The sequence below is a fragment of the Zalophus californianus genome, chromosome 10, assembly GCF_009762305.2.
Source record: "Zalophus californianus isolate mZalCal1 chromosome 10, mZalCal1.pri.v2, whole genome shotgun sequence".
Lineage (NCBI taxonomy): Eukaryota > Metazoa > Chordata > Mammalia > Carnivora > Otariidae > Zalophus > Zalophus californianus.
In genome coordinates this window covers 69,952,473-69,975,550 of record NC_045604.1, presented here as the reverse complement: position 1 = coordinate 69,975,550, position 23,078 = coordinate 69,952,473, and the positions used below count along the sequence as shown (strand labels likewise).

The window sequence follows — 23,078 nt, the reverse complement described above, 5'->3', positions numbered from 1 at the left end:
AAAACCACTGGGGAGGGGGGATGGCCCAACCTGGCTCACAGCATTCTGTCTCCTTTGGGACTGTCACGGGTCCCTCCCCAGAAAAAAAGGTTGTGTACTGGGCTCTAAGCTGGGGGTGCTTACATGGCACCCTGCACTTGTGTCTTCTGTTCCTTGCATTATTGCCACGGCTTTAGAGAAGCACCTGACAGACACTCAATAAAAACGTGTTGACTGAATGAACGCACCTAACCCGATTCCTCAGTGCACACCCCGCAACGCTCATGTTCACATCCCACAATCTGCTCCTCAGCCTTTGGGCACTGGGCAGCCGGGTGTGTACCCGTGTGAGTGCACATGCCCAGAGGTGCCCCACAGGCCAGTTCCCGTAGCCCATGGCCCGCATATACATGCTCACCCGCACCGTTTCCCCTTGGCCCCTTCCCCCAGGGCAGGCATGAAGCCCCTGGCCCAGGACTTTGAGGCATGTCTTGGAGCACCCTTGGGGCTCCTTTGGCCCTGTTAGCCATACCCACAACTGCCCTTTCTGCACTTTATGAACAGAGTACTGGTTGCAAAGTCAGCACTTTCTCCGGGGAGGGTGTGTGCATGGGAGGCTCAGGCACTTCCTGGGGCAGGTGCGTAGAGACCACTGTCCAACCAAGAGCCCACCCCAGAGCAGCTGCCCCATGTTTTTTTAGACAGGTGCTCCGAGAGGCAGTCCACAGTGACCCTAGTGAAGCTAGGCATCTCCTTCCAATGAAAGGCTGTGGAGAGCTGACCATAAAGTCAGGACAGACACCAAGGGTGAGGATGCTGCTTAGCCCTCGAGAGGAAGCCGTCCTTGGGGCCCATCTGGACAGTGCAAAAACCTCCCAACAGGAGGGGGATCAGGAGTGTACACTCATCTCCTCTGCTCTTTGCTAAGATACTCTTTGGTGAGGGGAAGGGGGCAGATGGGGAGACAGCCGTCTGCAGACCAGGGAAGAGGTCCAGGCTGGAGATCAAAATGTAGGGTCATCAACATCCTGATGGTTTTTAAAGCCACAAGGCTGGTCCAGCTCTCCAGTGAGAGAATATTAACAGTGAGGAGGAGAGGTCTAGTGCCTGAGCACGGAGCACCCCATATTTGGGAGTTCAGGAAGAAGGGAGCAGCAGTGAACTTCAGCAGGGGCAGGTGGGCAGAAACCCACAGGAGCCTACCTCCCCTACCCATAATTGTCAGCCAAATTTGGAAGAAGGGGCCCTGCCTCAGTTCCTGCCTAAAAGATGACACGGCCTCTGGCCTCCGTCCTCACTGTCAGCCCCTTCTTAGTGTAGACTAGCAGGTAAGGATGGGACGCTGCTGCTGGGCCTAAGCGCATCAGCCCATGCATCCCCCCACCACAACCTGAGCTTTGGCTCTCTTGGGAGTTGTGGGGTTGGGGTGAGCAGAGGCAGCTTGTCCCCAGTTTAGGAGCCCCTGCATGCACCCCCACCCCAGGGGCATTCAGCCTCAGGGCCCTGGGCTTTGTCCCAAACTGCATTGGCCTTTTGTGTGGCTGAGGCTGAGGAGGAAAGCAGAGGCAGCAACAATAGGGCCAGTGGCAGGAAAGGTTCCTTAGAGACCCCATCGTATGCCCCTGCCCTCCAGAAATGGGCAACATGCCTGGCCCTACAGGGGAGACCCCACTCCCCGAGGCTTCCAGCCATGTAGGGATGCTCTGCACACCGCAGGGCCCTCCAGACAGAGGGGCCCATTCTTCCCCGAGGCTGGGATGGGGCCAGGATGACTCTGCTGGGCTCCCAGCGGACTACAGTGAGAAGTCTAGCACCCTGCCAGATTGCACCCCCCTTCCCTCACAGGCTAGGAGTGGTGTCTGCCTACCTGCCCCCCAGTAAGGGACCACACCCACCTCAGACCTTGGGAGTTACAGCCCTTTTCCACTCCCACTCCCACATGGAGGGGAGGCTCCCTGCTTCCCTCCAGGCCAAGCAGCAGCTCCTCCCCAAGGCATAGGCCTGGGCCACTCTCCCACTCACTAGCTGGGTGGCCTTAGACAAGGCACCACTGCCCTGAGCCTCAGTGTCCTACTCTGCAGCAGAAATCAGAGCAGTTCCCAGGGCTGTGGGGGCTCAGAGGAGGTAAGGGCCAGCTCAGGCATGGGACACTCCATCTACGCTGGCTAAGGAAATCAGTGTTCTCATTGGTTATCACTCTCACCTCAGAAGCAGCTGGTACCACCTGGAGGCAAACCCTCCCTACTCCCCCTCGACCAGCCCCTCCTCAGTGCCCTGCTCCCAGGCCCCTCAGTCCAGGGCCACCTCACGGGGCAGAGGTGATTGGTGTGGGCAGCCACATAGGCACAGATGAATTCCTGGAAGCGACGTGCACAGCCTAGCCAGGCCTCACCAAAGTGGCTCCAGCCCATGAAGAGGAAGGGGCCGGGGCCGGTCCAGACACTGAAGTGCAGCGGCGTGTGAATGGAGGCCTGCATGCAGCCCCCGGACACCCACCCCCCACCCCCGGAACAGCAGCAGTGTCTGTCAGAGGACATGGGCAGCCGCCACCACGGTAACAGACTCCTGCAGCTCTGTGTCGTGGCCAACCCTGTGGATAGTTCCAGTGATCACTGTGGGGAGACACACTGGCCAGTGGCATGCAGGGGAGGATGGAGGGTGGACCCCAGGCTCCCCACATGCGGAGACACTCACCAAAGTCGCTGGTGCACGCAGCCAGCAGGAGCTCAGGGTCACTGCAGGGCCTGCAGGCACCTGGCATGAAGGGGACATGGTGAGGGTAGGTCCTGCCTTCTCCTGGATCCCCCTAGGCCTCCCCCACCTGGAGGGAGGAGGGAAAGGGCAGGCCACCAGCCCCTCCCCTGCCTGATGACAACTGGGGACCCAAGGGAGCATGTGGGCACCTGACACTTGAACGCTCACACATGCACAGACATGGGTCTAGGGGCTGTGCCCCGCGTGTGGGCACGAGGACTCATGCACCGGGAGTGGGTGTCCAGGGGCACACTCTCACACACCCATTTTAACATGTGCACACCAGCACACCCCTGTGGCCCAGAGCTGTCTCCTTGGGCCCAAAGATACCAGCCCAACCCGGGGGGGTGGCAGGAAGCTATCGTGAGCTTTGGAGTCTCTGGCCTGGGGCCCAAGGCAGAACAGAAAGACCCCCATCCCCTGTGGGGTCAGGCTCCACACTCTAGGAAAGTAAAGAGCTGGGCCTGGTGCCCTATAGGGAGGCAAGGCAACATCTCCATGGTGACCAGACACACATTGGACTTTTGTTGTATTGGACTGAGGGAAGGGAGGGAGGTCACTGCTGGGCCAAGGAGCCCTGGACAGCTTTGGCTGGAGGCTTTGATTCTGTCCCCCGTCATCCCCTCCCCCTCCCTCAAGGACCAAGAGTCCTGCCTGCCCTTTCCCTAAGCTGAATCCTGAGGGATTGCCCACACCTCTCTCTGTCTCTTGGACCTGTCCTCACTAGCTGTGTGATCTTTAACAACCCACTTCACTCTCATGCCTCAGTTTCTCCCTCTGTACGATGGGGATGACAGGCGCATCCCCACCCAGCCCATCACTCACCATCAGCACCAAGACCGTGGGCCTGTGAAGGCAGTTCTGGATACCTGTCCTCGTGCATTTCAAAGCGGAAGGAGGCCACGCAGCAGCTGATATCTGGGTGTGGGGCGGCCTGCAGGAAGAGGGCCCGGCGCTCACGGGGACCCCAGCGCACGCATCGGCCCCGCGCTGGGCCCAAACCCCCGGCCAGCAACAGCTCCAGGGCGCCGCCCGCCCGCCTGCTCCACGAAGACTGGCGCGCTTGCAAAGGGCCGCGCCCGGCGCAGGCAGGCGGGGCTGGAGCGCCTGCGGGAGTCGGGAGTCGGAGCTGGCCAGGGTCAGGCGCAGCGCCCCGGCCGGGTACAGCCACTGGATCGTGCCCTCCGAACAGGCCAGGGACAGCTGCCCCACGCTGCCCGGCTCCTGGGTCAGGCCGCTGGGGACAGGACAGGACGGGAGGCGCTGAGGCAGGCGGCTCGCGTCCTCCCCCGGCGCAGCCCCCTCGTCCTGCACTCTCCCCCGAAGCCAGAAGCAGCTGCGTCCACCTGGTTCTCTGGACCCTGGGGGCGCGGAGGGGCAGCACAGCCCCAGAGCGCAGCCTTCCGGGGCTTCGTACCTGCCGCTCTAGCCGCAGCGGTCCTCCGAGTAGCCGGCGCAGGTGGCGGTGGCCAGGAGACCCTAGCAGAGCGCGCGCCCAGCAGCGCAAGGAGCACCACGGCTCGGGCGGGCGGGGCGGCGGCGGGAGCACCCCGGGCTCCGGCCGGCCCCGCGCACAGTTCCGCCCGCGCCCCACCTCTGCCCGGCAGCCCCGTGGGGGCCAAGAGCGGGAGGCGGCGGGCCGGGCACGGCCAATCGCGGCGCGGCCCAGGAACTTTCCACCAATCGCAGCGGCGCTCGTGGGGACGGGAGGCCGAGCCTCGGCTATGGTGGCGCGGAGGACAGAGCTCCAGGCTCCGTGTGATGTGTCGCCCTCTCGCGCCCCCCTCCCCCCCGCATCGCCCTATGCGCCCTTGTCTTCGAGCCCTTGGCCGGGATAGGGGTGGGAGTAACGCCCACTGGAACCTGTCTGGGGGTAGGAGGAAGAGCGGCTCATCTCGGGTGGCCCTTTCCAAGAGTGGGCCCTGGGCTTCCAGTCTCCATGCTGCCCCAGCCTGGCCCTGCTGATTGGTCCCAAGAGATGGCACCTAGGGATGAGGGGCCAGATGCTGGGCCTGTGGGCACCATGTTGAAGCAGGAGCCAAAGGAGAGCCCTGGGCTCCAGAATCAGGCCTCGGGGAGGTCCAGACAAGCTGAAATGGGGCCAAGACGGGTGGAAGCTGAGGGGAGTGTCTGGGAGCCCAGAGATTTCCTGGTAGCAAGGACTTCCCCTGAGGGGAGGGGCGGGGAACAGAGAGCCAAGTAGGCACCGGGGAGAATTCCAGGCAGGGGAGAGGAGCAGACTGCCTTGGCAAAGGCCCAGAACAGGGTGAAATCCCTGGGTCAGATCACTGAGGCCCTAGGCACAAAGCCAGGAGTCCAACAATGTACTCGAATCCTTGGGGTCACTGAGAGCTTTGACCAAGGTCTTCAGGAAACTGCATAGACTCTTGGCCACCTATGGGTGTGAGCCCTCCACCCCACTATCCGCCTACCCCAGCCCTGCAGCTACCCCTGAGCCTGAAGGGCATGGCTGACAGATGAGGGAGGTGGCCCCAAGGGGAAGGGGGAGACACCCACAGGCTACAAGAGACCCCTTGCTCTGGACGAGAGTGAGAAGCAGCCATCACAACAGCCACAGGGCAGGTGCAACTTCAGTGTCTATCGACAGATGAATGAATAAACAAAATGTGGTCCGTCCAACAGTGGACTATGATTCCACCTTAAAGAGGAAGGAGATTTGGGGGCGCGTGACTGGCTCAGGTCGTGATCAGGGGTCCTGGGGTGGAGCCCTGCATTGGGCTTCTTGCTCAGCGGGGAGCCTGCTTCTCCTTCTGCCTGCCGTTCCCCCTGCTTGTGCTCTCTCTGTGTCTCTCTGACAAATCAATAAATAAAATATTTTAAAGAAATAAAAATAAAAAATAAAAAATCTAGGGGCCCCTGGGTGGCTCAGTTGGTTAAGCATCTGTCTTTACCTCGGGTTATGATCTCAGGGTCCTGGGATTGAGCCCCACGTCCCAGGCTCCCTGCTCAGCGGGAAGTCTGCTTCTCCCTCTCCGTCTGCCCCCCCCCACACTCGTGCTCTCTCTCTCTCTCGTAAATAAATAAAATCTAAAAAAATTATTAAAAATTTTTTTAATTTTTAAAAAAAAGGGAAGGAGATGGGGACACCTGCTACAGCACAGATGAACCTTGAGGGCGTTCTGCTGAGTGCAATCAGCCAGACAGAAAAGGACAAATACCATATGATTCCACTGCTATGAGCCCTGGAGTTGTCAAGTTCATAGAGACAGAAGGTAGGTGGTGGGTGCCAGGGGCTGCAGCAGCGGGTGGGGAGAGGGTGTGTAATGGAGACAGGGCTTCAGGTGGAAAGATGGAAAGATGGGCCGTCTGCACAGCGATGGGAATGTGCCAAACACTACTCAACTGTGCACTTACTTAAAAATGGTGAGGATGCATAATTGTAAAAGTAAAGTAAAAACGCAAGAGGTAGACAGGGCCAGTGCTGGGCACGTAGAAGGTGAAAGAGCAGCCAGGAGGAGGAGGAAAGAGCGCACTCCAGTCAGCACCACAGCTGCCCTGGCCGGGGGCGGGGGGGGGCACGCGTCCCCTTCCCACCTTCTGACCAGGCCTTGGGGCCCAAACCCCTGCCCAGGTCTCCGAGGCAGATGGTGGCTCTGGGCGCCCTCTGGCAGCAGTGCGAGGAGTCAGCTGCGGACCCACCCCGGCCGGCCTGGGGCCCCTGGCTCCCCTCGCCAGCTTTCCCACAGAGAATGAGTCCGTGCCTGTGGGTGCGAGGGAAGGGTTCCTGGCCAGTGGCCTGGTCCGGAAGGGGCACGCGTGTGGCCCTGGGCCACTCCTCATCACCAGGCTTCCCCTGCCCGGGCCTCTTGCCCAGGGCCCGTGATAATGCCAACTGTCACCCACAGAAAACCTGGACAGGGGCCACCTGTCTTCACAGGTGCTGCCCCCCAAGAGCAAAGCACCTGGGTGGCGTTAGCCATCAAAGATCTGCTGTCCACGGGACAGGGAGCCCAGAAGGCCATGCCTGCCCTCGATGGGCAGCAACCAGACACACTGCAGGTGCTCAGTAAACACACAGGCAAGGAGTGTGTGCACCAGTGAGTGAATGGGTGAGTGGAAGACACCCCAAACCTCAGGCAATTCCCCCAGTGTCTATGCTCAGTATGGGGGCTCCTTCACAGGCCCTGGGCCAGAGGCCTGGGTCAGGGTCCTGACCCTCCAAAAGGGCCTCTCTTCATTCCCACCCAAACCCTAGTTCTTGGCAGGGGCTGCAGCTGATGCTGGGGCAACGAGCTGCATCTCAGCTGAGCCCCATACTCCGGCAGGGGGGTGACCCCAAACGGCAAAGGGCGCCTGACCGGAAGCCCGCAGTACTGGAGGCATAAGGAAGGAGCACTCATGACCAAGGCAGGTGCTGAGCTCGTCAAGGACCTGGGGGGGGCAACAGGAAGGCGGGGCAGATCTGATGGCTGATGAGGGCAGGAAGACGGCCCACGTCCAAGAAACAGGGCGAGGGTCCCAAGGACAGTATGGAACCCAGGGCAGACCAGGAACCAAGAAGGTGGCCCAGTGGGAGGAGTGGAGGGCCAGCCCCAGGCCCATCAGCGGTGGGAGAGCTAGGCCTTGGCCTGGAGGAGAGAGTGAACTGGGCTGAAATGATGAGAAAACCCAGAGAAAGAAGTCAAGGTGTTTCTCTTGCATGAGACCCACCTGGGCTCTCATTTTAGCAACAGCAGGGGGAAAACAGAGGCCAGCCCTGCCCAAGTCCCCAGCTGAGCCTGTGGCCACCCAGACCCTTGCAGCCAGGACCAACTGAGTGTGCTGCTCCAGCTGGTCCAGAGCAGCCTGCTGCACCCCTGGGTTGGGGCTGAAGGCTGGGGTCAGCAGAGACAGTTCCCCAACTAAATGCCAGGGGGTGCCAGGAGCCTGCCAGCACCTGGGCCGCCCAGTGATGGGCTCTGGTGGTGCCTACCATGAGCACTGGCCTGGATTGCCTCTACTCAGCTTAATCCAGGGAGTCCCAGGGTGCTGGAGTGACCAGCCTGCACAGAGACCCCATTAGGGACACAGTCATGCCTGGCAACTCCTCTGGCTCCCCATCAGCTGCACCCCATTCCCCTGACCCTCACCCCCAGCGGAACCTGGCCTTGCCCACCTATGGATGCTGTATCTGGAGACACGTGGCAGCAAGGTTCCTGTCATGGGGATGTGTTCTTCCCTGTGACAAGAAATCCACCCCCAACACACCTTGCATCTTGTGGAGGAGCCAAAAATGCAGCTGCAGATTGATTTGCCGCTGAGCTAAAAATAACCGCTAGGCTCCAGCCAGGGCTCAGGAAAATATCCCATTGCTAGGAGACAGCCGTTCCTGGGAGACGGCCATTGCTAGGCGACGGGGTTGCCATGGTGACAGCTGGGCCCTGAGTCATGCTCCACCCTGGCCGCCCCGCCCCTCTGCCCCTGGCGGGTGGGGCCTGGGTCCTGGGAGGAGGAAAGGTTGGAGGCAGAAGCCGGCATGCAGCCAAGGGGCCCACACCCTGATGCCCACTGTCACCATGGCCACCCGGGCTTCCCCGTTCTCACTCCTGCGGGCGCCCACTCTGGCAGCTGAGCGGCGAGGACAGCTGACCGCTCCCCCCGTGCCCCACACGGTCCCCCCACCAGGCGCTGGGGCGTGGGGGCAGGGAGGGTTGCGGTGTCCATCTGGCCCTGTGCCTCCACAGCAGGAGGCTTCACAGTGGGCCGTTTACAATCAGGCATGCAGCTCTCACCACCTATGCTGTCCTAGGTGCCACGCTGACCCTCAGGGCACCCCCAGGGACCCCAGACCTATTTGCCAGGAGGGGAAGTACTTGCCTGAGCATCCCCCGCCCCCACGGAAAGGAGGATTTGAGCCAGGCAGGTAGCTCCAGCCCACATGCACCCAGAGCCCCCCGAGCAGCGGCTTGAGGACCCTCCTGTGAAGAGCCTCAGGAAGTCCAGAGCGGCTGCCCCGGTCCTCAGGAGCCATGAGGCCTGACCCCTCATGGGCAGCCCTAACCCCTGAGGTGACAGTGGCCCCCTCTCTCATGGGAGGGTCTCAGGGTGGGATGCACCAACAACCTTTTGCTCCTCACCCTCCCATGACTAAAGAACTGGAAACCTCCCGCAGTCTGCACTGGGGAGACTCCTCCGTGTCCAGGCATCGGGACAAGGAGTGCTGCAAGTGAGGGGTGCTCCAAGTGAGGAGTGCTCCCAGTGAGGGGTGCTCCAGGTAAAGGAGTGCTGCAGATGAGGGGTGCTGCAGGTGAGGGGTGCTCCAGGTGAGGGGTGCTGCAGGTGAGGGGTGCTCCCAGTGAGGGGTGCTCCAGGTGAGGGGTGCTCCAGGTAAAGGAATGCTGCAGATGAGGGGTGCTCCCAGTGAGGGGTGCTGCAGGTGAGGGGTGCTCCCGGTGAGGGGTGCTGCAGGTGAGGGGTGCTCGAGGTGAGGGGCGCTGCAGGTGAGGGGCGCTGCAGGTGAGGGGCGCTGCAGGTGAGGGGTGCTCCCAGTGAGGGGCGCTCCAGGTGAGAGGTGCTCCGGGTAAAGGAGTGTTCCAGGTGAGGGGCCCTCCAGGTGAGGTAATGCCGAAGGTGAAGAATGTGGCCCTGGTGGCTGAAGGTCCGAGAGCAAGGGACCAGGTGTCGGGCAGAGCTGCAGCCAGCAGTGCGGGAGACTCAGGCTTTCTCAGGCCACAGCAAAGAGCAGACAGAGCCCTGGGAGCATGGAGGCTGTGTCTACACTGCCAAGCGATGCCCCTGCACCATGGGGAGAACGTGAGCTGCCCATCGGCCATGGTGGAGAGAGAGAAGCCAGCTGGTACAAGGCAGGGTGACAGCGGTGGGGAGGGGGCAGCGCCCACAGGTACTGGGGAGGCTACTTCCACATTCCTCTGAAACAAGGTCTTTCTTTGCTCAGATTCATCCAAGGCGGAGAGACTTCTCGGACCCCACTGAGGGCAGAACGTGCTGTCTGCCTGAAGCCCTGGCACCTGCTGAGGAGCAGAAGCGCCTGGAAGCAGGAGGTGAAGCCCTGCCCTGCTGGTCACCATCCCCGCTGGGGTCCACACGTGTGGAGGCTGAACTGGGAGGCCAGCCTCCTGGACCTGCACACCACAAGTGACTGTACGGGTCAGACAACACTGTCCCAGTCACCCCAAAGGCCTTCACGCATCCATTCTGACTGCCCACGCCAAGCTCCCTGCTTTGACCAGAGTCCGCACTAGGGCAAGACCATGATTCCTCAGCCCCTGCCACACAGGAGAGCCACCTTCACCCCAGCCTTGGCAAACTGGCTCCCGTGCCCTGCACACAGCACAGGCGGCTCCCAGCTCCCAAACAGCCAGGGTCCAGCCAGCGTGGCTCCCCCCTCCAGCTGCCCCCACCTCACGCCAGCCCCACTGGGTCCTGCTTCCCCTCAAAATGCTGCAAACATCAGCTGTTTTCATTTCTCTCACTCTCTCTCGGGGGCTTCCTTAAGGCTCTTTCCCTAATGTGAAGACCCCTGTCTGCTTTCCCACACCTGATCCCTCCACAGTCTCTGCTCCCAGGAGACCCCAGGATGGGTACTATTAGCCTCCATTCTCCACTCTGAGCCTGCTGGGAGGCCTGGCATCTCCAGTGGCCAGGAGAGAGCCCTGCACACCCTCCCTCCGCACCCCACCCCGGCCCCTCTCCCAGCCTGGTCCCTACAAAGTGGCCACCACCACCTGCCTCCAAGGGGTTCCAGGCTCAAGACCTTAAAACCTAGAGCCCTGTGTGCACTCCTTCCTGGATAACTTCGCCCACCCTCTCATCCCTGGGGTTTCCCGTGAAGTGTCCTGTCCTCAGGAGCCACACCACCACCACCACCCTCCCGGGGTCACCATCACGTGGCCCTCTTGAACTTCCATCGCACTTGTCACCCTCTGAAATGGTCTGGTGGTTGTTTCTCGCCTCTGCAGAGTGGGGGGGACACTGGGGGATTTCTGGGCCTGGCACCCAGCAGGTGCGCAGGAGATGTGAGCGCCATGGAGACTGCCTGGCCGTCCGCTCCGCTCCGCTAAGCAGGAAAGCCGGGAGGGTGAGGGTTGGACCATCCTCGCCCCCGCAGGTGGCATCCAAGGGTCGGGACGCGCGGAGCTGGCCCCCCGCTCCACAAGACCGCGCACCCCCGGGGCCAGTCGCCGGCGCCAAAGAGCTCTCGAGTCCTCTTCCCCCGCAGGATTCCGGGACCCCACTGCCCCGCGCAGGCAGGGCTCTCCCCTGGCCAGCTCTCCGGCCGCGCGCCCTGCCCGCCCCGCCCCGCCGTGCGCGCGGGTTTGTTGTTGTGCGGGCGCCCGCGGCGAAGGGGTGGGGGTGCTGCCGGGCCGGCGCGTGCCCGTGGGCGCCGCGGCGGGAGCGCGCGGGGCGCGCGGCAGGGCGCGGCGGGCGGGGCGGGGCTCGGCATCCTCGGCGCCCCCGCCCGGGCTCGCCAACCGGATTGGCTCCCGGCGCCGGGAGCGCGCGAGGGCGCGGCGCGTAGAGCCGGGCTGGGGGCGCGCGCGGCGCCGCCGGCGGCCGCGGAGGAGCGCGGGGAGGAGGGCGAGGGGAGGGAGGAGGCGCCCGCCCGGCTCCCTGCAAAGCGGCCTTATTTATCTGGGCACTGCCTCAGCCTCCCCGGTGGGAGGCTCGGGGCAGCCGATCCTCTCCCACCGGGGAGCTCCTCTTGGGCGCGGCCGAGGGGGCCGGCCAGGCCGGGGCGCGGGGCGCGGCAAGGCCCTGCCGGCCAGGCCAGCACCTCGGCCGCCTCCCCGCTTCGCCAGCGCCCATGCCGGGCTCCCCATGACGAGAAGACGCCCGGCGGACAGCGTGGCATGAGCCAGGTGCCCGGGCCAAGGTAAGGTGTGTGCACCGGGCCAGGGTGCGGGGCGGGGAAGGGGCTAGGCCGCGCCATCGCGGCGGCCACAATGAGGATTGGGGAGGGGGCTTCAGAGAGGGCCGCCACTCCCCCACCCCCACCCCCCGGGTCTCACATAGGCGCAGCCCCTTCACAGGCCGAGGCCACCCGGGCCTCTGGCCCTGACATGCCCTCCCACAGATCCTGATCCTAGCGCCGGCTGGTTGAAGCATGCTCCCCAGAGCAACTGGACCAGGGCTGTGGGCCGGTGCCACCTGACCACAGCCCTGGGGAAGCAGAATTGCAGGCCCTGAGCCCACCAGGTTGGGTGAGGTCCTGGACTTCCTTTGAGCTCTGAGCTCCCCTCCCCACCCAACACCATGAGCCCCTCCGCCTATGAGACAAGTGTTAGATACAATTACACTCCAGGAGGAGCCATGTGGATGCATGGCGGGGGGCTAGTCGGCCCTGGGCACCTGGGCCTGTGTGGAGCTGCCACAGCAGGAGAATGAGAGGGAAGGAGGAGGCTGGCCATGTGCCTGTTCTGGAGGAGGGGTCGGGCCTTGGCCAAGGTTGGAGGACTTCAGAAGAACTGGGCACCCTGAGGCTTGCTGGGGGGGGGGGGGTCTGGCGTCCTGGGATTTGCAAGGAAGAGAGCCCCCACCCATCACCCCAAGAGGGAAGAAGGCCTAGCTGTTGGAGCCTCAGGGAGCCCATGGCCCAGTGGCCACTCCTCTAGCCCCTCCCGGCCTCTGCACAGGAAGCCTTCCCTCCAAAGAGAGAGCAGATGGCAGATGCCGCTTCACCTGCCCACTCGGTCAGTCCCCTCCCGCTACCCGCCACCTCCCAGGCCCCTTCTTTCAGCCAACCCCTTTGAGCAGAGGCCTGGGCTGGGACTCTGGGAGGGCCAAGGCTTGATGGAGACTTGCTGGCCTGGCAGGAGGTGGCCATAGGGCTGGACCAGGTGCTGTGGGGAGGAGGGAGATCCAAACCCCCATCATAAACCTGGGCAGTGCAGGGTGGCCTGTTCAGGTCCCAGGGGACCCCGGGACTCAGCTGCGTGCTGTCTCCACTACTCGGCTCCCCTCATTCTCAGCCACCTCTTACTTGGGCCAGGCAGGCCTCTCAGCACCTATAATGCTGGGCAGGCCCACTGGACAAGTGCTCCCCTCCAGTTCATGACCACTTCTAGAGCACTTCAGTGAGTCTTACGTCCCAGTGCAATGAGAAAACAAGTAGTCCTGAGGCTGGGGGACCTAGGCCCCTCAAGACTACTGGCCTGGGCCCAGCAACTCTGTGCTGCTGAGAGCCAGGGAGACACTCACCCCAAGGTGGGGCACTGCTCGGCTGCCTGCAGCCCCATCTTGTCACATGCGGGTGCTCACTGCTGTATCTCAGAGGGGAAGAGTGGAGGTGGCAGTGAAGGAAGGCTCTGTGGGCTAAGTGGGTGGTTCAGCACCTTCCCCACCACTGACAAGGAGGAGCTTCAGCCAGACCAGCCACAGAGAGTGGGCTTGGGCCACACGGCCTCACTTGGCAGGGAAGAGGGGGAGGGTTTGAGGCAGCCGCCCAAAGAAGCAGGCACTAGATGCCCCCAGTATAGGCACTGGGGGAGGGGGGTGCTCAGATCCTTCAGAGTAGAAGAACCAAGATGAGGCTTGGAGCCCAAGTTCATTCCCCAAAGTGCCCAGTCCCACATGGCTGAGCTGTCCTGAGCGTGACCACAGGACTCAGTCTGATGAAGCACTGAGTCTGGTCTCTTTTGAGGCCACGTGCTCACTTCCTGGAGCCCCTGGTGCATGGGTGGGGCAGCTTGCACCCCAGAAACATCTCTGAGCTGGGGGCGGGAAGGGAGCATTCTGCTGGCTCATGTGCAAAGTGGCTGGGATGTGAATGTGCCTGAGTCACGGGGCATGGAGTTTGTCAGCCTGCGCTGTGTCCCCAGTCCCAAGCTACCCTGGTTGTCACAACTGTCCCTGGGGCTGTCACCGCAGATCAACTTGATGTGAATTTCTCTGGCTACCCACGCCCTGCCCAGCTCCACGGCCCTCAGTGGGTGGGCAGGGAGAAATGGTCAGTGCAGATCCTATTGGGGCCAGACCCCTCCAGCACTCCAGGCAGGCTGTGTCAGACAGAGCATCAAAGATGAGGGAAGAGATCTCTGAGTTGGGAGCCATGAGGGCTGGGGGTTTCCTAGGCATGAGCAGTCCAAAAAGAGCGTGTCCTGGGGGTGAGCATGCAGCTTGCAGTGTCTGGAGAGCAGGGACACGACAGAGACAGTGCTGGGAGAGACCAGCAGCCCAAGGTCCCGGGCTGGGAGGACACAGGGGACTGAAGAAGCAGAACAGGGCACAGAAAGGAGGGAAGTACCCCTGGCCAGCATCAGGCTGGCTGGATGCCCAGCATTGCCCTCTGCACCTCAGGGCCGGAGTCAGGCAGGGAGTCAGACAGACTAGGAGTCCTAGGATCAAATCCCAGCTCTGTGCAACTTCTGAAAATTCAGTCCCTGACTCTCCCTTTCCCCACTTGTGGTCAGGAAGTGTGTGAAGGGCTTGGACCAGCAATAGGGGAGTGGCACTGGGAAGAGCAGGGCAGGACCAGCTCCTCCCTCCCTTCTGGTGGCTCCTGTCCCCTCCTTGGATCTGGCCAGATTATGGGGGATGGGCAGCCAGCCTCCTTACCATGCAACTCCCAAAGTGGGGACTCAGCCGAAAATGAGGTGTAAGCTGTCCTCTTCCCAAGGGTCTGAATAATTGCAAGGCTCACCCCAAACGCCAGGTTCTTAGGAGCCTTTTCAGAGACTCTGGCACCAACCCAACCCCAGTGCCCACCCTCACTGTGGACACTAGCCTCTGTCACAACCAGGATTAACAAACTGAGCTACACCCCCCTACCATCCACCTGCCCTCTTCTGAATCTGGCCTGTCCTCCACCAAGCCTCCTGGGCCCCTGGCAGCCACACCCCTTTCTGCATGACCCTGCTGACTGCCATTCCTCATTCATTCATTCATTCATTCATTCAGCAAGCATTCAGAGACCATTCAGCCATAGTGCTGCCTGTCTTCAAGAAGTCCCCAGCCAAGGGAAGAGACAGATGAGTTGACGTAATGACTGAGACCCTGGAGATGCTTTTCTCAGTGCTGGGGAGTCGCACAGTGGGAGACAGGGGATGGCAGTCACACTGAGGTGTGGAGGATAAGGAGCTGGCAGGGTTAAGGGGAGGCCTTCTGAGCCAGCAGGGGGACCAGCATGTGCCCAGGCAAAGAGAGAGAGGGGAGGAGGAATACTGAACAGCGGGTCTGGCTGGACTGTAGGGTCAAGGCTGGGGAGGAGCCAGAGGTGAAGCTGTAAGGTCGACATGCTAGGTCTTGGGGCCCAGTGACTTGACGGCAAAAGAGGCAGCTCCTCTCAAAGCCTCAGCATGGACATCTGCAGACTGTCAGCCTGGAAGCCACCAAGTTCTGGAATCCTCCCAGGAGACTTGAGCCCCCGCAGCCTATCCCAGGAGGACCTCCTCCAGAATTCCGCTCCACACGGAGGCACAACACACCAGGGGCTGAGGCTGAGAATAGTGCAAGTTTGGCCATCTTTTTAAAACGCCTCTTTTCCTAGCGTTAGCTCCTGGTGCTTATTTCTAAAGGAGGAGGCAGTCTGCATCAGATTGGCAGTGGCCCCTACCCCATCCTAACAAGAAACTCCGGGCAAGTCTTCTGAGCCTCACTGGGCACAGTGGGGGCAGTAGCAAGTACCAAAAGGGTTGGGGTCTCACAGCCCATCTGGCTGGGTGGATGGGGCTAGGCATAGGGGCACTTGTCCCAGCTCCCCCCAAAGACCTCTTGCCTAAATGACAGGAAGACCCATCTCTGACCACAAGCTCAGTTCTCTCCTAAAGTTCTGACCCCTGGGCTAAGCTGTGGCTGTTTCCAGTTTTGAGCCACGGAGCAAGGAATTCTCAGGCTGGGTCAGTGAGGCTGGGGTGTGCAAATGGAGCCCAGCAGGACCATGGACATGGTCGGGGAGCAGCAGGGCTGCCTCCAGGAAGAGGCAGCTCCGATCCGGGGCACAGCAGAAGGGCTGATGGACTGGGAGGGCAGAGCCTTCTGTCCAGGGATGTGGGTGTGGGGATAAAGGGCAGCCAGGCCTCGGACACCCCCCCAGGCTGAGGCCATCCTCCGCCTGGCCCCTCCCTCCCGTGGGCTCTCTCCACCGGCTGGCTTGTTTTCACCAGCTCCACCCTGAGGCCTGAAGAGTGGGGATGGGACTGTGGGCGTGTGCAAATGTGAGCTCCGGTGGAGTGGGGGTAAAGAGCCCCGCAGATGCCCGGGGCATCCACGTGCACCCCCCCCCCCCAACCAACTCAGGCACTCCACGTGCACACCCCATGGCTGGGAGCATCTTTAACCTAAATCGGCACTGCTCTGGAGTTATTTCTCCCCTGGTGCCACCTCCGCCGCCTCCTCCGGATCCTAGCGGAGCGGGCGGCTTCTCGCCCCGCCCCGTCGCCTGCAGGGCCTCTCCCTGCTGAGCTGGGTTTGCCGGGGCCGGCCCCCACCCCGCCCCCACCAGCCGCTGTCCGCGGTGGAGCCCGCCCGGGCCTGGCCTCCGAGCACGCGCACAGCGGCTGCAGGGGCGCTGTCCATGGTGCTGCGCTCCGGGGCCGAGCGAGCGGCGCCTGGTCTGCGGGAAGGGGCAGAGGCTGGGTGGGCGGCGCGCCCCGAGCCCTGAAATCATGGCGCCCCGCTCCGGCGACACAGAAGGTATTCAGGGTGGGGCTGCCTCTCTGAACCCAGCACAGCCCACAGGAGGGAGTCCACAGGACAGCTTCTCCCCTGCTCCCTGCGGAGGGGACGAGTCGTGGGCTTCCTCCTGTCCCTTCCACGATGGTCTCCTCCTCACGTACTAGTTTTAAGAGATCTGGGGCAGCCCTCATGTCAGGCTGCCCCCGCATCCGCCACCGTGGGTAAACTGTAACTCCTTGGAGCCTCAGGTTCCCAATCTGAAAGTGGGGTTAACAGTGGATTCCACCCCTCCCCCCCCCCCCCCCCCCCCCCCGCCAACACACACATACACGTGCACGGCTGCCATGAGGCTGGAACACATGATTATCCCAGTGGGTATTCAGCAAACGTTGTTACGAATGTCGTGTTTCCGCCAGTGTGAGGCTGCCACTATCTGGTCATGAGCTGCAGTAAGGGGACAGCCAAAGTGGGGGAGCCTCCCCTGAGGACGGCTGGCCTGATGTGGACTGTGAGCCTGGGGGCTCATGGCTGCCAGGACAGGAAGGCCTTTGGACCCAAAGTTGGGTTAGCAGCCATGAGGGCCACGTGTTCCAGTAGACCCCTGGTCCCAGCCTAGGTCTGCAGCCCCTCCCCAGATGTGGAATGCCAGCAAGGGTTGTCCTCTCCAGGGCTTGGAAGCCAGTGGGGGGCATGGTGCTGGGTAGAGCAGGGCAGCCCACTTCCCTCCCTCCCAATGGCTCCTGACCCCTTCCCCCAAGGTGGGCCATGGGGCTCAGAAGCAGCCCCCTTGCCACTTTCCAAATGCTCATTGTGAGCCATGCACTATGCGTAGCCCTTTGCATATGTTGTCCTGTGGGGTGGATCATCCCTTCTCAGGCTTCAAAGTAAGGAAAAACGAGGCTCGGAGAAAGGAAGTGGCTCACTGAGGCCACAGAGCCAGGGTGTGTGACCCCAGAGCCTGTGCCTGAGCCCCTGGGCGCACTGCCTTTCCGTTGGATATCTGGAGTGGGGGTGGGCCGGGGAAGATCTGGAATGTGGAGCAGATGATGGCACTGTGAGGGTCCTGCTCTCCCCCTCTCCAGGGCTGTCTGTGCTCAAACCCCTCTGCCACCCATTCACAGCCTCAGAGGCCTGAGAGGGGGAATGGGGGGGAGTCCAGTCCCGCCTTGTGAGGAACACCCTACAAATAGTTTCCACAGCCAGCTCTGGTTCAAGCCTTGGCCCCCCCGCTTACCATGACCTTGGGCAAACAGTTCATGCTGCTTTGTTTTCCTCATCTGTACAATGGGCACATTGTTCATAGCATCGTGAATGGGTTGGATAGAGGATTAAATTGACAGTACGTGGCCAGGGCTCACTGTGCTAGCATCATACATAGTAAACTCTTGCCCTTTCTTTGGGTAGATTATGAACCATGGAAACTCCAGTAGGCACTGAGATTCTCAGGGGCTGGTATGTGAGTCTCAGACAGGGTACTGGAACCACTCCAGAGAGTGAGGATGGCATCCCATAGTGGAGGGGAGACCACCCCAAACCATGTCCCTCAGTTTTCCAGTCCCTGCCCAGTGGAGGTAGGCCTGGCAGGCACTGAAGGGGGACAATGGGGTAGTAAAGGTGAAGGGAGCAGTCACGAGCGAGTGTCTGTCTCTGCCTGCCTCTTTTCTCATCTCTAAAATGGGAACCATAGTACCTAGGTGTCAAAAAAGATCTGAGGACAGGTTGAGCTCAGTGCACACAGTAGGGGCTCAGGGAATGTCATAGTCCTCAACAGCCCTGATCTCCTGTTGCTGCTCACACTGAGAGACAGAGTGACTTGGATTCAGATCCTTTCTGTTGGGTGGTTCTGGGGGTGCCATGGGAGGAGATGCCCTGGGATGGGGAGCCCAGCTCTGGTCCCACAGCAACTCATGACCCCCTCCCGGACCCTGTCCACAGATCGCGCGAGGAAGATGTCGAGCCCGGGTGTGGACGGCGACCCCAAGCCTCCATGCTTGCCTCGCAATGGCCTTGTGAAGCTGCCAGGCCAGCCCAACGGCCTGGGTGCAGCCAGTATCACCAAGGGCACACCAGCTGCCAAGAACCGCCCCTGCCAACCACCTCCCCCACCTACCCTCCCACCGCCCAGCCTGGCTGCCCCACTGCCACGGGCTGCCCTGGCTGGGGGCCTGTGCCCCCCAGCAGGGCTCCCCCTTGGTGGACCAGCCTCAGCCCCAGTTCCTGGGCCCCCAGTGGAGCGGCCACCACTGGCCACAGATGAAAAGATCCTCAATGGCCTCTTCTGGTACTTCTCAGCCTGTGAGAAGTGCGTGCTGGCCCAAGTGTGCAAGGCCTGGCGGCGTGTGCTCTACCAGCCCAAATTCTGGGCAGGCCTCACACCTGTGCTGCACGCCAAGGAGCTCTACAATGTGCTGCCTGGTGGCGAGAAGGAGTTTGTGAACCTGCAGGGCTTCGCTGCGCGTGGCTTTGAGGGTTTCTGCCTGGTTGGCGTCTCCGACCTGGACATCTGTGAGTTCATCGACAACTACGCCCTCTCTAAGAAGGGTGTCAAGGCCATGAGCCTCAAGCGCTCCACCATCACGGATGCTGGCCTGGAGGTGCGCCCCACCGTTGGCCTGGAAGGGACAGGGATGGGGTGGGCAGGGCCAAGCAGCTGCACCTGAGCTGGTGTGTGTGTGGGGGCGGGGGAAGGGCTGCCCCCAGAGGGAACTTGGGCATATGAGGAGCAAAGTAGCTGAGGGAAGCGCCAGTGCTCTGAGGATCGTGGCTCAGGGGTGAGGGGAAGCAGGACTGGTTACATAATTTGGGGGACCCAGTCCAGAATGAAAAATTCAAGTCCCTTGTTCAAAGATGACTAAGAATTTCAAGACAGCAACATCAAAGCAATCAATCAAATGGGAGGCTCTTCTAAGCTCAGGGCCCTACATGCCTGTGAGGCCAGCCTTGGGTGGGGAGGGCGCTGTGGGGGAGCAGGTGCACGGGTCAGAGGAGCAGCTGTGCTGGCAGCCCCTTCCCCAGGGCCAGGACTCTAACCATCAAATCATAACACCAACTGCTCCCCCAGCACTTGCTCTGGGAAGGCCCTGAGCTCCCCGCTCCCCTGTGCTCTGCCTCTTAGAATGTTGCTGTGAGGTGACAAACACACTGTAAAGTGCACTTGTCACGGCGCAGCTTGGTGCATGTTTTACACACGTCTACGTTCGAGAACCCTGCTTCCTGCCCCTCAGTGGGCTCCTGCCACCCTCACCACGCCCTGCCGCCTGCCCGCCTGCAGGTGATGCTGGAGCAGATGCAGGGCGTCGTGCGCCTCGAGCTGTCGGGCTGCAATGACTTCACCGAGGCAGGGCTGTGGTCCAGCCTGAGCGCGCGCATCACCTCGCTGAGCGTCAGCGACTGCATCAACGTGGCCGACGACGCCATTGCGGCCATCTCGCAGCTGCTGCCCAACCTGGCCGAGCTGAGCTTGCAGGCCTACCACGTGACGGACACGGCGCTGGCCTACTTCACAGCACGCCAGGGCCACAGCACGCACACTCTGCGCCTGCTCTCCTGCTGGGAGATCACCAACCACGGCGTGGTCAACGTGGTGCACAGCCTGCCCAACCTCACCGCGCTCAGCCTCTCCGGCTGCTCCAAGGTCACCGACGACGGTGTCGAGCTCGTGGCCGAAAACCTGCGCAAGCTGCGCAGCCTCGACCTTTCGTGGTGCCCGCGCATCACCGACATGGCGCTCGAGTACGTGGCCTGCGACCTGCACCGCCTGGAGGAGCTGGTGCTGGACAGGTGCGCGCGTCCCCCACCCAGGGGACACTTGGAGGGCAGGACCGGGGCGGGGCGGGGCAAGGCCGGCAAGACCTTCTAAGCAGGGAGCCTAGATTAACGGACAGACCTGTAGCTGCGGAGCCCCGGGGAGGGGGTTGAGGGGCGGGCCCTCAGAAGCCCCGGACCTAGAATGGGCTGTAACTGCCAAGCACCTGGGTAAGGGGCGGAGCATGGCTGGGGGGAGGCTGTGCAAAGGGAGGAATTATCCTAAGTGCTGCCGGAGGGGATGCCCTGGGAAAAGGAGGAAGGGGTCGGGGCTGACGCGCGGGGCGAGGTGTTCTGAAGGTGGGCAGCGCCCCTCTGTTGCCCCCACAGGTGTGTACGCATCACGGATACTGGCCTCAGCTATTTGTCCACCATGTCCTCCCTCCGCAGCCTCTACCTGCGATGGTGCTGCCAGGTACCGGCCTTCCCCGCCTCCGAAGATTGGGGAGTAGGCAAGGGGAGGTGGGGGACTCGGGCAAAGCTCCCGCGCACACAATCCGCTGACCTGCCGCCGGCGCCCTCAGATCCCGCGAGGAAGTATGGGATCCCTCCACACCCACCCCGGGGTCCTCACCGCCACTCTCCAGCTGCCTCCTGGCTCTTTGGAAAGCCGAGAAACCCCCGTTTTGAACCCCGCCCCCTGCCCCTCCAGCAGCTCCAGGCCTAAGGCCTGACCCCAGCAGTGGGCTCCCCCAGGGCGCGAGCGGAGGTCCTTAACCCGCCCCGCCCTCCCGCCCAGGTGCAGGACTTCGGGCTGAAGCACCTCCTGGCCATGAGGAGTCTGCGTCTCTTGTCTCTGGCAGGTGAGACCCCACCCCACCCCACCCCACCCCACCCCACCCCCACCTACTCCGACTCCGCCAGTCCTGCCGGGTCCCTCGCACTGATTCATACCTGGCGCTGAGTCCCGGGGTCCCCGGCCCCGGTCCAGACGGAGACGCCGGGCGAGCCCCGCCTAGCCCGGCCCCACCCTCGCGCTGCCCTCTGGCCCCCGCGCGCTCAGCCGCCGCCCCGCCTCCCGCCCGCTGCAGGCTGCCCGCTGCTGACCACCACGGGGCTATCTGGCCTGGTGCAGCTGCAGGAACTCGAGGAGCTGGAGCTGACCAACTGCCCCGGGGCCACCCCCGAGCTCTTCAAGTACTTCTCGCAGCACCTGCCCCGCTGTCTCGTCATCGAGTAGCGCGGGCCTCCCCGCCCCCGGCGCAGGAAGCCGCCACGCTCCCGGCGGGGACGCCTTCTCCCGGCCCTGCCCTCAGGGCAGCCCTCGCGCCCGCGGCCCAGCGAGGGAGGCAGGGCGAACCCAGTGAAAGCCCCGCCCCGCGCCCCTCCTGGCCCCGCCCGGGCCGGGAGGGGCGGCGGGCGGGCCCAGCCCCTCGCACGCACGCACACTCGGGGACTCTGTGCATGCCCCTCGTGCCCGCACTGCACGCCCGCCCTCCACCGCACCACAGCCGCCTCCATCTTTCGTCCGCCCGCTGGGGGAGGGGGCGAGGGGCGGGGCTCGGTCCTAGGGGGGCGCTTTGAGCTCTCCTGACGGCCCCCCTTACCGCCTTTCCCGCCACACCCCGCTCTGTCTCCCCGCTGTCCCCCCATCTCGGGCAGGGCCCAGAGGGATTGAGGGGAGCTGGGTCCCCCAGGACACAGGGGCCAGAAGAGCCCCAAGGGCTTCCCGCATCTTCCACTGCACCACGCCTGGAGCCCTCGGAGGGGTGCGAGGGGGAACAGGCCACCGCCAAAGCCATGGCCCGCCAAGGAGCCCAAGTCCCACCCGCCCTTGCCCCAGCTCATGCCAGCCTGACCCAAGAGACCTCCCCTTTTCCTTGCCCCCGTGTGAGGCAGCCCCCTGCTCGCCCCACCCCCACCTGCAGGCCTACAGGTCCTTGGGCCAGGCTAGGGAAGAACTGTATTTGAGGGAGGGACAGACTGGCTGACCACCATCTTGCTATAATCAACATTAACCCAGCCGGCTGTAGCTTACCTCAGCTGCGGGGGGGGGGGGGGGGGGGGGGGGGCAACCACCTTGAGAGACCACAAGCTGGAGCGACCCTCAGGCCCCGCAGGCCTTGCACGCAGTCCTGAGTGGACCCCACACCACAGCCCCTGTAGTCACCAGGGCCCAGCCTCCTCAGTGCCACACTGCACCCCGGGCGGGTCTCTGTCAGGTGGAAGCTGGACAAGCGGGCCCAGCTAAGACAGGATCAGTGCCAGCAGGCAAGTCCAGTCTTACAAGTGGCCAGCACACCCTCAGCATCCAGAGGAGGGAGGGCTCCTTTCGAGCTGCCCCCCTCCCCTCCCCAGCTTCCCAAACCTCTGCCTGCCCAAAGGGGCTCTGGCCATGTTCTGTCCAATCCCAAGACACATGTGAGTCCTGGGGGGATGCTGGCACATCTTGGCAATTGCTGAGGAGGGGGCTGGGACCCCTTCCCATCCCAACCTTGGAGCCCCAGGAAGTACAGTGCCCACACCCAATCTTGGGACACCCCCCATCTGGTTGGAAGAAAGTAACCAGTTTCCAGAGAGCCAGAGAGTGAGAGAGAGCGAGAGAGCGAGAGCGCACGAGCGAGCGAGAGATGCTGTTGAAGCAGAGAAAGAGTTCAACAGCCCAAAGATTTCCCTGTCCTGGAGTGCCCGCAGGAGGCTCCGGGGCTGAGGTGGTCAGGAGCCAGTTTCTTCAGCCCCTCCTCCTCACAGCTCCCTAGTGGGGAGGAGGCAGCTGTCCATTTGTCCAAAGTATTAATGCAACTGAAGCTGTGATATTTCCAACGATGTAGGAGGAAACATTAAGGGGAGAGAGGAAAACAAACAAAACCAACCAACCCCTAAAACCATTTTCTTATTGTACATAACGACCTCATTCTCCTGTATATGCGGAAGATATAACCTTATATTTGGTAAGTGTTTCTTGTGCTATTTTATCACGTGACCTGTTTATAAAAATATATATTAAAAAAGTTGTAAAAACACGCGTC

The 23,078-nt window shown here is 62.3% G+C and overlaps 2 protein-coding genes across 3 annotated transcripts; one reads left to right on the top strand and one right to left on the bottom strand.

The window, feature by feature from the left end:
- Positions 1-791: 791 nt before the first annotated feature.
- METRN (meteorin, glial cell differentiation regulator) lies at positions 792-11,623 on the bottom strand. The gene is given in 9 exon segments (XM_027611895.2): positions 792-2,486; positions 2,488-2,591; positions 2,674-2,733; positions 3,559-3,775; positions 3,777-3,828; positions 3,830-3,970; positions 4,151-4,212; positions 4,328-4,455; positions 11,383-11,623. Coding segments are annotated over 9 exon segments (1,308 nt in total). The 3' UTR covers positions 792-2,183.
- Positions 11,242-23,072, top strand: FBXL16 (F-box and leucine rich repeat protein 16). 2 transcript variants are annotated; one of them, XM_027610710.2, is made up of 6 exons: positions 11,242-11,566; positions 18,241-18,899; positions 19,577-20,085; positions 20,440-20,524; positions 20,849-20,912; positions 21,141-23,072. In XM_027610710.2, the coding sequence occupies exons 2-6, from the start codon at positions 18,255-18,257 to the stop codon at positions 21,287-21,289; spliced, it is 1,452 nt and encodes a 483-aa protein (XP_027466511.1). In that variant the 5' UTR covers positions 11,242-11,566; positions 18,241-18,254; the 3' UTR covers positions 21,290-23,072. The 2 variants fall into 2 exon arrangements, with proteins under 2 accessions (XP_027466511.1, XP_027466512.1); XM_027610711.2 differs by having other exon boundaries at positions 11,242-11,571.
- The last annotated feature ends 6 nt before the right edge of the window (positions 23,073-23,078 follow it).

What these genes read in the sequence shown, in the direction of transcription:
- FBXL16 (XM_027610710.2), top strand. Translation starts at nt 18,255, where the DNA reads ATGTCGAGCCCGGGTGTGGACGGCGACCCCAAGCCTCCATGCTTGCCT. An exon ending in TCACGGATGCTGGCCTGGAG is followed by an intron (nt 18,900 to 19,576) that starts GTGCGCCCCACC and finishes GCCCGCCTGCAG; the next exon opens with GTGATGCTGGAGCAGATGCA. An exon ending in ACCTGCGATGGTGCTGCCAG is followed by an intron (nt 20,525 to 20,848) that starts GTACCGGCCTTC and finishes CCTCCCGCCCAG; the next exon opens with GTGCAGGACTTCGGGCTGAA.